General features: G+C 46.9%; 1 protein-coding gene across 1 annotated transcript in view; it reads left to right on the top strand.

Moving 5' to 3' along the window:
• Positions 1-1,014: 1,014 nt before the first annotated feature.
• CEP170B (centrosomal protein 170B) overlaps positions 1,015-14,485 on the top strand; it is a 55,674-nt gene continuing 42,203 nt past the window's right edge. Inside the window, exons 1-2 of the mRNA XM_010160240.1 lie at positions 1,015-1,119; positions 13,979-14,068. Of these exons, the coding sequence (XP_010158542.1) occupies positions 1,015-1,119; positions 13,979-14,068 (195 nt within the window). The remainder of the gene's footprint in view (positions 1,120-13,978; positions 14,069-14,485) is intronic.

Below are 14,485 nucleotides of genomic sequence, written 5' to 3'. Positions count from 1 at the left end.
CGGGGTGCGCAACGCAGCCCCGATAAAACGCAGATCCCCTTCCCTCGGTGCATTTGGGAACGCAGCTTCGATCCCAGGAGGTGGGTGAGGGCAGGACGAGAGCCTGGTGTGTGCCGCTTGGCTTTTCCCTCAGCCGGGGAGAGGAGAACGCGACATTGTGGGAGAGGGAGGAGGAGAGGCCGCAGGAGCAGGCTGGCCGCAGCCGGGCGGTGGCAGGGCGAACAAACAGAGAGGGGTCGCGATAAGCGCCCCACGCTGCTGCTGCCCTCGCGGTTACAGCTCCTCTGCCTGTTGCGGGGGCGAGTGGGGCGATGTACACCACAACCCGCCGGTGGGAATCGCAGCCGGTGTTTCCTGTCCCGGGGTAGCAGTGTGGTTCGGGTTTTGGCCCAGTTCATGCAGTGAGGGAGGAAGGAAGGGTTTGTGGGTTCCCAACTTACATCAGTGTGGAAGTGGGATGAGCCATGGGGAGGCTGTTTTCCCAGCACCCGTGTAACCGCTCCTGGGAGTGTACCGTGGAAGGTTATAGGAACCAGGTTATGTCACCTACTGATGTGCTGGTCCAGATTTTTGAGGATGGGGGAAGCACAAGCTGTGATTTGTGCACGGTGGTAGCGATGAGGAAATGTTCTAGAAAAGATGTCCTTTTTTTTTTTTAACTTCCCTCCCATCATATTTCATCATTTCATTGACTGGGTTCAGCTGCACGCTTCATTTTCTTAAACAATCCTTTCTTCAGATCTTTGGTCTTACTTTGCTGTGGGAATACTTCCAGGGCAGCAGAGCTCCTACACATGGCACACGGGCAGCAGCTCCTGGCGCACGTTTCACAGCAGCTTGTTGCCACGAGACATGAACACGAAGTGCAAGAGGCAGCGCTGGGTCCGTGTGGCACAGGGAAATTTGGGAATTGCAGCTATGCGCTGGTGTACTTCCACGCTTCCTTAATAGCTCACCGTGTCATGGGTTTTTTTTGTGTTTAGGATGTATAACGATTGAGCGCCAAGCGCCAAAATGAGCGTGACTTCGTGGTTCTTGGTGAGCAGCACTGGCATTCGCCACCGGCTCCCTCGGGAGATGATATTTGTTGGCAGAGATGACTGTGAACTGATGCTCCAGGTAATGTGGCTTCTTTTTGTTCTTCCTTCTGAAGATAGGGTAGATGCGAATGTAACGCTGGGGGTCTGTGGAGATGTTGCGTGCCTTCTTCAAATGACATCTTTTAAAAGGAACTTCCTTTTATGTGTTGTCTGCGGTTCCCATGAAGATTTCATATGCTCGTGAAAGTGCAAGTGAGGTTTCTTTCAAAATGTCATGTCATCAAATGGATAGGAGTTGTAGTGTTGGGAAATTAATTGAGTAAATTAACTATCTTGATGCTACTAGAAGTAGTAAGCAGAGACATGCTACTCTGTCCTGATCTGTGATTATGCTGCTGTTCTTCATGGCTTTTAATACGTGCACTGTTTATGTGTGATTTGAATGGGAGCAGGGTTTTTTTGTTTGCTTATTTTTCCCTTTAAGCTTGTTTAAATTGTCAATGTTTGTATCTCTTACTTAAGTGTTTTTATTATGGTAGGAAATACTGATGTTTAGCAGAGAAACTGTAGCTGTTCTTGTGGGGTGAGGAGGGTGGTGACCTCTTCCCAAAGTAATTGTGTTACTTGGGCAAACTTGCATTTTCTATTAGTGCTTCCCATACCAGCATGCATCTCTGCTGGACCTAATCCAACGTGTCTGAAGCGTTGACTGTGGTCTGATATTTGACAGCATAATGTAATAGATGTCACTCCAAACAAATGGAGCTGGAATCTTGCAAAGAGCTTTCGACAGGAGCAGTTTGACTCAGGAATTTCTGGAAGCTCACAATTAATGTTTCTGCTAGACCCATGCCATGAATACTTAAATGCAAAAAAAAAAAAGTTGATTACACCTGCCTGCCCTTCTTTTGCACCTTTATGAAAGTGGTAAATATGCCTTTTGGTGGCAAAATTAGGAAGCTGCACAACAGGGACTCACCTCCCTCCTAACCCAGGCGTGGGTATGTCCTAAATTCTTTGCTGGTATTCTACCAGGCAGGCTGTTTTTGTAGTTACTGCAGGGATTTTGTATGGTATGTTAGCGGGAGGTCTGTTTAGAGGGGTAGAAGTTCTTGTACGAGGTGTACTTGGAAGGCAAGGTTTTGTCTAGCTGTATAAAGTGTTGGTGTCTGCAGAAGCAGAGCTTGCAGTGTTCGTGCTGCTGTGCTAGCTGGCAGTGAATGGCATGGCTGTACTGCAGTGGTGGAGTCTGAAGCATACTCCTGTTTGACAGCAGATCATTTGTCTGGGGTTTCCCATGAACCACACTATCTTTTATTTCATGTTTCTACGTGTCTGACTGATGAAACATTGAAAATGTTCTGAAGTGTTCTGTAAGTCTGCATTTGACTTCTCAAAAAGCTCATGCTGTCTTTTCTCATGACATGAAGGGAGGAAACACGTACAGTGGCCTTGGTTTCCCCAAACAGCCTGAGTTTTAGGATGCCCATCTCTTAATACCTTTTGAAGGTACTTGTTTTTTTTTTTTACTGCCAGGGTTCAGCACTCTGAGAATCACACACGTCAAGTTGTGCACCCCACAATAAAAGTACCCAAATGTCAGTCATGCTTAAAATGCATTGCTTGTTTTGATGCTTATTTATGGGGTTAACTGTGGATTGTGAGCTGCTCCCTGCCACAGGGAGTATTTCAGGCTTCTCAGTGTTGGACTAGCAACCTTGCGACGCTCTACGTTTGCCATGCTCTTTTCTACAAGGTAAATGAATTGGGGTCACTGGAGGAGCCAGCAGTAAGTGTGAGGGTGAAGCAGCTGTACTTGGGGGCTCATAGGCAGTGGTTGTGGTAGTAAAGGTTTTCATTATTTTGCCAGAGTGAAGGCTCTGGATTGTGTGTAAATGCCAGCTGCTTATGTTCATGGGGTGAATTACATGTGACCCTTTCTAAACGTATTCCTTTACTGTCTCCAGTAATTAAGCATTTTCTAGGGTCACATGTAAGGTCTTATTTTGAACAGCACATTATTTACCTAGCCATTTGCTTATAAAATGTTTTCCAGAGCTACTTTGGGCTTCAGATAGGATAACTGTAGTAAGACTCAGTGGGGAAGAGAGACTGTGAACAGAGACTTGATATCCAAACAAAGTTGTGTGTGAGCAGATGGAGGATGAGATCTAAAAATAGACTTTTTTCCTACTATGACTGTCCATGTCACAAAACTGTTGTTGCAGACTGGCACAGTCATTTGTCTTGGGGAAAGCTTAAGAAGCAGGGCAGTTATGGGAGCAGATGGACGGAGCTCTTGTGACAGTATTTGCACCTTAAGCATTTCTGTGGTACTGAGCCTGAAACTCTGTATTCGCTGAACAATTATTTTGCTTATATATTTGTATTGGGTTTGCATGGCGAGGTTTAGGTAGCGGAGGGGGGGCTTCTGTGAGGAGCTATTGGGAGCCTTCCCTGTGTCCAGCAAAGCCAATGTCAGCCAAGACAGACCCACTGCTGGCCAAGGCTGAGCCCATTAGTGACAGTGGTGGCACCTCTGGGATAATGTGTTTAAAAAACGGAAAAAAACCCTGGGAAGAGAAATTGCAGCAGAGTGAGAACATGTGAGAGGATCAACTCTGCAGACCCCCAGGTCAGTGGAGAAGGAGGGGGAGGAGGTGTGTCCCGGTTGTGGGACCAGAGATCCCCCAGCGCCCCACGGTGAGGCCGGCTGTGCCCTGCAGCCATGGAGGGTCATGGTGAGTCACAGATCCCCCTGCAGCCCAGGGAGAACCCACACCAGAGCAGGGGGATGCCCAAAGGGTCTGTGACCCCATGGGCAGCCCACGCTGAAGCAGGCTCCTGGCAGGAGCTGTGGCCCCATGGACAGAGGAGCCCAGGCTGGAGCAGGTTTGCTGGCAGGACTTGTGACCCCAGGGGGGTCCCAGGCTGCAGCAGCTGCTCCTGAAGGACAGCACCCCGTGGTGGGGATCCACACTGGAGCAGTTCATGAAGAACTGCAGCCTGTGGGAAGTACTCCTGTTGGAGAAGTTGGTGGAGGACGGTCTCCCGTGGGAGGGACCCCACTCTGGAGCAGGGTCAGAGTGTGAGGACCCTCCCCTGAGGAGGAAGAAGCAACAAAGACAAGGTGTGATGGACTGACCACAATCTCCATTCCCTGTCCCCCTGTGCTGCTGGAAGGGAGGAGGTAGAGAAAAGCGGAGGTGAAGTTGAGCCTGGGATTTTGGTGTTTTAAGATTTGGTTTTATTTCTCATTATCCTACTCTTCATATAATACTCTTCAATAGATACTCTTTATAGATATACTCTTTAATAATATATTCAATTAGTTTTCCTCGAGTTGAGTCTGTTTTGCCTGTGATGGTAATTGGTGAATGATCTCTCCCTGCCCTCATCTTGACCCACAAGCTTTTTGTTATATTTCCCTCCCCTGCCCAGCTGAGGAAGGGTGCAATAGAGCAGCTTGGTGGGCATCTGGCCTTCAGCCAGAGTCAACCCACCACAATATTTCAAGATACTGGCATTTAATCCCTTAAAGTGCACAACTGGGAACAGACTGACAGTGTCTGTGGAATGGATTGGGTGACCTGGTTGGTGTTTTTTGGTCTCTGGGACTGTTACTGTTTAATGATGTCATTGTGACACAGTTTGTGGTTACCTGTTGAGACCATGTGTATCAGATGGTGCGCAAACATATGACACCGAAATCACCCTTGTTCTGGAGAGCTTGTGGTCTTACCTTTCTCATTTTACTGGTTTAGGAGTGCTTTGTCTTTCGATATTTTATTGGAACATGTTGTCTCAAGGTATCTGATCCCTAAACTGCAAAAATTACATCATTGTCACTGAACAATCAAGCTTTGGTTTTGCTGTGTTTACTTATTTCAAACAGGTACTAGATTTTCTTTGAGTTTCTTCACCTCTTTGTTAACCAAAGAGTCTTTAAGCTTTAAAATTAAGTAGGTTTTATAGTGGGGAAACATAATCTACCTTGAAATCTATTATATTTACTAAGAAGATTAGAAATATTTTAAATGTTTTTGCAGCACTGTAAAGCTTCTAGTGCAAGTAAATGTGAGATTTACATTGGCTTTGAATGTTAATGCATGGGTGAAAATGCTGTGTAGCGTAGCTTGGCATGCACAGTGTCGTGTCGCAGCATCAAGGGCTCAGTTCTGCCCTTTTTCTGAAGAATTTCTTGTCTCACTGGCTCCCTTCAGGTAACAGGCAGCAAATGGGAAGAGTGTGGAAATCTAGACCATCACTAACACTATTTTTCTGTGAAGTTTGATGGTAGGAAGTAATTCTCTGAAAACTATTTTTTTTTTCCTTACCAAAAATAAGAAGGGTTTTTGGACCATTTTGAGCAAAGTAATTTCCCATTTGGGAAATACAATTGCGATTTTTCTCAGCTTTGATCATTTGTTTGTTGTGATGGGCATTTACTCAGGGAGCAAAGATTTTGCAAACTTAAAATTTTCACTTAACCATTAAAACCTCCTCCTCTGCCCCTAAACAAAGCATCTTTTGCATTTTTGCTAAATGTAAATATTTAACAGAAGGGAAAGCAGGGTCATGACTTCCCTGTTTTTGTTTGAGAGGGGTGTTTATGGGAAAATTCGGGAAAGCAAAATGTTTAACCAGTGCTCCCTTGAGTATTTCCCGTACGCGAGAACGATGCTATCGTCCTACGCTGTGTGAGTTACAGCAGGCGGAGGTGCAGATGGCACGATGCTTTCTGTGTTCTGCCTGTGCCCTGTGGGCCTTTTACGACAGCTTGACACTTCCTATGAGGAGACACTGTTTTCAGTTGCTTGTAACTCTGCTAAACTTTGTAACCGTTTGGGATGAGCGTTTATGTTCCAGGTGCCTGTTGTAGGCACTGTGTTCTGGATGAGATCAGCTCCTCTGGCCCTTGCTGTGAGCAACTGAGAAAAATGCCATTTTCTTTATGTAAACTATTTTGAAGTATCTTTAACCTCTTCTTTAAAGTTCTGGTGTTGTAGAGCAGGGGGGTGATGCTTTTCAAGTGTGAATGCCTGGGTCAGAGTTGATTTACCTATCCTCCCCGCCGCCAGTAATCTAAATGTGTTTGACCAAGTCCCAAACCTTTGGAAAAAAGTTGGAGTTTGCGTGAGGCCAGCAGAGACTTGTTTGATACTAATGTCTTAAGTCACGTTTCATCTGGGAGTGAAACTTGGGGGTGGGGGGGGTGCTGGATTGAAGGATGGAACTGTCGCAGGTTGGGGAACTAGATGCAGGGGGGCACAAGGCTGGGGTTTAGATGAAAGAGCAGCTGCGTTAGGTTAGACCAGGGTGCATTGAGCCCAGCATCCTGACTCACACAGCGGTCAGAGCAGCTGTCGAGGAAAGTACGAGGGCAGGCCAAGAGTATAATGATACTTCCAGAGTACTTGCTCAACCTCTGACCTGTGTTTCAGAAAGCCAGGGGCCAGATCTTTGCCTTTAATCATTGGATCTCTACTTTATAAAGCCTCACCAGGAGATTACGATTTGACTGAACAAGGAGGCACAACGAGGAGTCGTCATTTGTGCACAGTTAAGAGAGAAGCAGCAGGACTTGGAAAAGTGGAGGATGGTGCATATAGGGCAGAAGCTGTTCAGTGTGGGGAAAGCAGGCATTACAGGACATGATGGCTGAGCAGCATCTCCCTTAGGCCTGAGATGGGGTCAAGTCTCACTTTTATTCTGGTGTCAGCAGAGAGCTGTGAAAGCTACTAGCTGAGCGTCTGTCACTGGCCCATATGGGACATGGCATGTGTTTATGGTATCAATTAGTTCAAGTGCTCGGGGCTTGTGAGCTCAGCATACAAGTTTGTTCTGCTGGTGAATCGGATAAATGGTTACTTGATATTGCTTGAATAGGCATTTCCCTCTTTTTAGCTTGCTTTGGTAAAATGCTAGAGAATTACAAGCCTTCTAGGCATTGAAAGAACATTGTTGTGGCTGTGAAGTCAAGGCTTTTTAACTGCGGACCGGTTAGGATTTACCAGTGGGAAGACTGCCTGTGTAATCCTGCTTCTGCCCCTGTGTACGAAGGCACAAAGATGCAATCTGTTATTGTGTCGTTACTGGGTATTTTTTCCCTGCCGGATCTGCTCCGTGTTTGGTATGCAGGGTGCACGGTGCACTCCGTAGATAATACGGTGCAATGGTGAGCTCTGTGTGTATGTGACATCTGGCCAAATTAAGGTTTTGTTGACCTGATGTATCCTACCTTCCCCAGGCCGTACTTGATAGTACAATGTCTCTCTGTAGCTCAGTAAGTGTATACATAAACAAGTGTGGATAGGTGTGGTGTTGTTTGTCTGCATCATTATGCTGGGAGGAAGAAGAAGGTGTGAACTTGGTAGATTATCTTTTTCCTGGTACTTCTAGGTGAATTCACTGTGGTGCAGAAGTGGTAGCCCTCCATCACTCGGGTATTTCCTGCACTGGGAGCTCCTGCATGGGAGAAATTCCATGGGGAATTTCTGCTGCCTTTGTGTCTTGACCTCCTTCCCCATGGAATCGTGGTGCTGGAGTGGGAAGCTGGAGTTGGGACAGGGTGGTGCCCCGCTCATGCTGTTTTGCTGCAGTTATCCAGAGGGTGTAAACCAGCACCTAAGTTAGTCCCAGGGCACTGGGAATTGCAGCGATCCCGAGAGTTATTCATTAGGTGTCACAATGAAAGTAGGTGTCTTACAGGCAGAAGGGAGAGCATCTAGCCTTGGGAAGGCTCTGCTTTTTGACAGGTAATGTTTCCAGGTGCCTGAGCAGCAGCTGTGGGAGGAAGGATGTACATCCTGTATTTCCAGGCCTAGAGTTGTTTTTTTGGCTCTTGCCTCTCCCATTGTTTTCTGTTAATGTGCAGTTGACAGGAGGATTGGGATGTCTGATGAAATGCAGGTTCAGGAGGCTGGAGGCAGGGCAGCACTGGCAAACCTGGGAGGGGAGTTCATTGCTGGAGGCAGAGCAGGGAGAGCTGACTGTGGCACTGCAGGCAGGTGGTTATTAGGGGTGAGAGGGCTGCACATGGCTGGCAAGGAGCTGGAAGCCTGGCTTGCAGAGGGAGGGTTTGTCCCTGTCCAGAGTGAGCAGAAATAAAGGGGACCACTTCCATGTCTGAGTTCCTGATCCAGGCACTAGCATGCAGCTCGGCTGCTCTAAAGGAATTCTGGCTTCTGTCACATCTAAGATGATGCTTTTCTATATCTCCTGGGTGACTATGTAAAACAAAGGGAAAGCCAGTGCATCTGTGGTTCCCTGCCTGAGGTCAGGATCTGACCCTGGGTCACTTGAACTGGTGCTCCACTTTCGGAAAGGGGAACCGGCAAGCAAAAACCCATTCTACTCCAAAATAACAGGTTAAGTTGTTATGGGAACTATGCCAACCTCCAAATCCCTTTGCCAAGCTGTGGGGATTACAGTTTCATTTTCCTGGGGGATTTCTCTCTTTTGTTCAGTGCCTTATTTTTTGCATGAATACTCAGGCCCTGCTCCTGCCACAGACCCACTAAGCCCATGATCTTGACTGCAGCAAAGCTGAAGGCAGGAGCCTCTGCAGCTTGGGAGCTGAAATGTGAGTCCAGCTTCAGGGTGAGGTGGCTACACCTGCTGGAGAGGCATTTGTCTGCTCAGGTAGGGTCATTTAGAAAGTGGGAGCAATCAGGCTGCCTCTTCGTGGGGGTGTCTCACTTGCAACCAGCCTGGGGCAGGATGGACCGTTCACTAATATTTTGGAAGAGTACTGAAGTGGCCAATATACACACCTCTGAAATGCACCATGGCATAAGAGGGAGACCCAGTGTTCACATCTGTCATTAAATGTTATCTAGAGTTTTGCTTTTGAGGGAAAAAAAAAATCTTATTTCAGGCCAGAATGCAAGGTGTGTGTGTGTTTGGTGAATTTGGCTTTGTGTGTCTCGCTTCTAAAGTGGGACACTGGGAGAGGTTTGTATTTCCTTACTGGGACACTTGCGCAGAGCACAGTACTGGCAGAAACGTAGCCTGTTCACTGTGGAAAGTATTTGAGCAGATGTTTATTGCCTGCTGCCACCAGAATGCTGCAGTTATCTTCTGCCAGACGTGCACAACAGACTGCAGTGAGGAATAGGGAAACTGTGCTCGTTTGTTTATTCCATCTCCAATACCACCATGCCTCGCGGCACTGGCAGGGCTGAGGTCCAAAACTCAACCCTGAGCAGTACGTTTTTGCCCATGGTAATTCTCCTGGGGAAGAAGCAGCATCTGTGTCTACATAGACAGCTGAGCTGCGTCTGCTCCCCGGCCCTGTGGGGAAACGCAAGCTGTCTGGCTGTATTTCTCCTCCTGCCTTCCTAAACAGGTCTTGTTTCCTTGTGGGTTTTGCTTGGCATCTCTGCAGCTTGTGGTTTCATCCCGAGTGCCCTGTTCCATGCATCAGACCAAACACAAACATGCATCTTTACCAAACGCAAAGCTGTGGGGTATCTGCAGCATACGTAGCCAGCGTGGTGCGTATCTCCGTAGAGGTTCTTGTGTGACTTGCTGCTCCCATGCTAAGCAGGGGCTTTTGCTGATGTGATGCATGCGGTTCTGAGAAGCATAAGCAACCTGCCTGGTTGCATGACTGACTGGAGACTGATGATCCCAGATGTTGGTACCAGTATGGGGCTGGCAGACCCAGAGGTGCCATTCCTATCTATGGTTTGGACTATTTGTTTCATATGATCTTGTAAGAAAGATGAGCTATAAAATACCTCTGTCTCCAGATATATGCTGCACGTGCATTTTGTCTGCTGGTATTTAAAACATGATGCATTGTACATAGGACGATGGAGAAGCAGGACAGCCTTACATTAGGAAGGGATGCAGGCCCTGGATGAGCTTAGTGTAGTAACAAATCAGTGTCCAAGTGTAAATGTTCTTAATCAGAAAAGCACATGTTTTCCTGAGAGTTGTTTTCATTTGGTAACAGGTCCAGTGTTGGGACACAGTGAGAATGCTGTGTTCTTCCTTCATTCCCAGCATCTTCGAGCGTAGTCTTATTTCTTGTCTGCAGATCACTAGTGTTTAGGAGACCTCTCTTCCCTGCCTTCTTTTTCCCTTCTCAGTCTCTGAGGTGCTCCAGCTCTGGTTTTGCTGTTTGGGTCCAAGCAGAATCTTAGTGATCCTTGCCATAGTTGAGGAGTGGTGCTCACCCCATTACAAGTGCTTTTCTGGTGAAACAGGTTAACTGTGAGGGTGTACCAGTTATTTTCTCCTTTTGACATCTGGGTATAGGCTCTTCAGGTCTTTTTTTAAGTTTATTGGAAATATATGCATCTTTTTTTTTTTTTTTCTGCTTGGATCCCTGCATTCCCTCCTGACAGGTGGATCAGTCTTGCCTTTTGTCGTGGAGGTTGTGATTGATCGTAAACAAGGCTCAATATTTGGTGCAAGTGTGCATTTAAACTAGGGAGTCCTCTTATATTTGTGATTCAGTCAACTTAATTGTAGTTTTTCAACTTATAGATGCCTCAAATCTTTCCAGTGGAGTTGCAGACCACTGGGAGCTCTGCACCCATGGGCTGTTCTGTGATGTGTGTTGGTTCAGGCTTCTTAAATCACTTTCTGTGATTCAGTGGGTCATGCATGAGAAACCACTGGCCTGCTGGGCTGAAGTGACTTCTGTAGGACTGTTTTCAGGCTCTTGGCTGTTACCAGTCTGGAAACTGGTCAATCTTTTCTTTGGAATTGGGATTGAGGCAATCTGCTTTGCTCTGAGGACAAAAGCATGATCAACTGCTGGGTTGCTGTTGTCACTGCAGGCAAGAATGGTTTATGTTAAATGTGACTGATGTTGAAATAAACCACACCTCAGCTCTCAAGTAAGAATGACCTTTGGCAAGTCTGCATCAAAATAAATAAGCTGTGATTTTAGTTATTTTAAATTAAGTTTGCTTGGAGATAGGCCCTTAGGAGCTCCTGCTGACAGTTCCTGTGATGTTTGCTGGTTTAACATGAACACAAGAAAATTTCTCTCTTCTCCACAAAAGCATGAAAATTCACTCAAGTTTAATCTGTGTAACTGTTTGTTGCATTCCTGGTGTGCTCTTCGAAGAGATGCTGAGAGGTAATATCAGATACAATTTTGCATATAATTTTGACTCCATCTTTAAGATGGCTGAAACTTCCTTGGAAGATGGGAAATTTTGGCATAAATTGGTTTCTTTGGTGACCTCTTCCTGCTGTTATGTAGGGGAATATCATGTGGCTGGAATATATCTCTTCTCCCCTGTGATGACCTGCGTCTGGTTTGGGACCCCTCGGTGGCTGTAGTCAGCTGTTGTAAAATACAGCAGCCCAAAAGCAGTGCTGACTTACACCAGGGTCAGATGCTGGGCAAATTGAATTTTGGGAGACAGCTGGTTCCCAGAAATAAACCTTTTAAAATGACCTACGACTTGGTGCAAGGTAAAATCTACTCAATTTTTTTGTCTGGATTAGCTTTTTGGAGTGGAAGCCTTTCTGCCCTTGGAAGCGGGCTAGGAGGATTGTTCTACCTTTAAACTCTGTTAATCTTTAAATCAGTCTCTGACATGCTGTAAAAACCTAAAGCAAACACTGCTGCACCAGTTAATCAATGGTCCCTCACATCCAGTTGGGAACAGTGATGCCCACAATTTTGGGTAGCAGAGGGACTTGGATCTGTGCTGTGCAGGCAGGACCCCTGTGCACTGTGGGCTTTGAGTCCAGCAGGATGAAATGTAGTTATATAAATGCCTGTGGATGGGGAAAGGGGATTTCTACCTGTTCTGTGAACGCAGACAGTCTTCCCTTCTCCTTTGCAGGTGAGGTGTGGTGAGCCTTCTGGGAGCCCCAGCCCAGGTTCAGTGCCCCCATAGCCCAGGTGCTGTAGAGATGGGCCCTGGGCAGGCAGGGCAGTGGGAGCAGACCCTCTCCCATCCCGACAAAGGGCATGGGGGGCTGGGTGGCAGGTCAGGTACGACCCCTGTATGCGTAGCATCAGCTGCTGTGATACGTGAGGCTATGGCTGGGGATATTCCTGTCCTCAGGGCCATGTGATGTGGTGAAGGTCCTGGGCAGTATCCCACAACCATCCTCACGCTGCATATACCTGCCACAGCCGTTTGGGTGATTGCACCTGGACTGAGAGGCTGCATCTGTGGTGAACAGCAGCTTCGCACTGCCTTACTTTGAGGTTGGAGTCAGACGCCAAGTGTGGGGATTGCACGGGGATAGAGGTTTGTGTGTGCCCCTCCTGGGAGGGCACCACTGTGCATCGCTTCCCACATTTAGGGCTTGGTGTGGGTGCCCCTGACTGCGTTGGCTCTGCCTGTCCCCATGGCTGTCGGTTGTTTTAGTTGAGCTGTTGCTGTCCGAGCAGCACCAGTTGGGTAGCAAAGCGTCAGGTTCTGCCTTGTTTTTCAGCTGGGACCCGTGAGCTGACACCTTGTAAATTCAGCAGTGTACGGATAAATGAATTAGTGAGGCAGCTGGAGGCTTGGAATCACCTGCCCCTCTCCTCACTGCCTCTGCTTGCAGTGGCATGTCATGAATGATATGAGGGGATATGGCAAGGTGGAAGGGCAGTCTTCTGGCCAAGGATGTGCTCACTCCATAGTGGTACTTTAGGGTTATTCTGGTGGACAGGTCTCTTGGGCTGACAAATGCTCTGCAGGAGGAGGAGCTGCTGTTTATCAGCTGTTGGGATACTACTGATGTGCTTGACATTGGTGGGGGCAGAAATTCCTGCAAATGGTAGCAGTTCATCTGGAAAAATCCTCTGTGTTTTCCCCAAGGAATTCCCCTGAAACAGTCTTTGCCTCTGCATGCTTGCAAGGAAGCAGATAACAGCTTGCTGAGAGCAGTACTGTGTAAACCAGCATGTTTGTGCTTGGGAAAAGGGAAGGACTTACTTTTCACCAAGAACTTGTTGGTTGATGCCCAGGAAGAGGAGGATGAGCTGATTTAAGGCCTGGCTCATCTCCCTGCTTTGGTAGCACGCCTTGCCCTCCGCTGGCCTGAGATACCAGGGAGGTCTCAGCGTCACATGCTGATGGAGTGACCAGTTCCAGTGACCGGCTGAGGTCAACTGCGGCAAGAATTCAAGTTATGAGAGGCAGTGGATCTACGTACAGTCTGTTGTCTTTATAGCTTTAACATTTAAGCATATAGTGTTCAGAGGTTTTGTTCCAACACTTCTTCCTTCTGCTGAAGTGTCATACTCTGTTTTGAAGGTAAGATGGTACTTGTGCATTGTGGTAAAGCCAGTGAGGGCAAATCACTGCCCAATTCAGTGTTCTCAAACCTAGCTTTAAACTTGAATTTTCCTACAATTGCTTTCTTTCTCATCCCAAGTTCACTAACCTCCCCCCAACTTGGAAAGCATCCTAGAATGCTTTCCTAGAATGTCCCAGAACTCTGGGACATAATCCTAGGGACAATATACATTCTTGTGAATGAGTTTGATTTGTAACTTAAGAAAACCATTTTTTCCCTTTGAAAAATAGGAAGAAATCATCCAAAATAGGAATGTCCCTAGTGATGAGGCCACTGGCTTTAGCTGGTGAAACATGGGGCTCTTCTAGTTCACACTGGCCGAGATCCTGTCCCCCAGGCTTTCAGTTTGACTGGTTTTGTTTTCAGTGTGTATTGATATAATTTATTGAAATTATGGCATAGTGTTGACAGCCTTCAGTGATTCTTTTTGTCCTTTTTTTCTTTTCCTCTCCATGCAAATAGTGTATTGTCTTCCATGGTTGTTCAAAACAGTTCACTGAAGCATTTACTGTTTATCCTTTGGTTATTTATAGTAGTAAATCCTTCCTGCTTTCCTCCCCGCTGCCTCCCCCTGCCCCATACCAAATTAGTTTAATGTCTAAATGTTGCTTTGATTAACAGTCTCTTACGCCTGACGGGTCTCACATTCACTGTGCTTTCATTGCCAGTCCCGCAGTGTCGATAAGCAGCACGCTGTAATCAACTACGACAAAGAGAAAGATGAGCACTGGGTGAAGGATCTCGGGAGCTTGAACGGCGTAAGTAGCAAACCTCCCAGCTGGTGGAGGCGACCACGTGGTGTGCTGAGTCTGCGAGTGCTTGTGTGCTTACTTAATTCTACCATTAGATCCTTTTGGATCACTGACACTGTTGGCATGGGCTAAGCTAAACATACATAAGTATTTGCATTGCCTGAGGTGGAGGTCATGTAGCATCTCCTCTTGGAAGAGGAAAGCTTTGGTGAATATTGTATTTCTTTCTCCCTTTCTTCTGGTGTCCTTGCAGCATGCTTCAGGGCTCACAAAATCATAGGGCCTCTAGCAAAAGAGGAGGAAATAAATTCAGTCGCATTTTGGGGATGTTAACATTAAACTGGTGAAGATTCTGGAGTAGCTGTTCGGCATGAACAGGGTGACCTTTTGGCAATTCAGTTGTCAATGAATGGAGTGATTTAT

Source organism: Eurypyga helias, unplaced genomic scaffold, assembly GCF_000690775.1.
Source record: "Eurypyga helias isolate BGI_N326 unplaced genomic scaffold, ASM69077v1 scaffold14121, whole genome shotgun sequence".
In the NCBI taxonomy this organism is placed as follows: domain Eukaryota; kingdom Metazoa; phylum Chordata; class Aves; order Eurypygiformes; family Eurypygidae; genus Eurypyga; species Eurypyga helias.
Note: the sequence above shows the minus strand (reverse complement) of the source record. Positions and strands in the feature narration are given on the sequence as shown.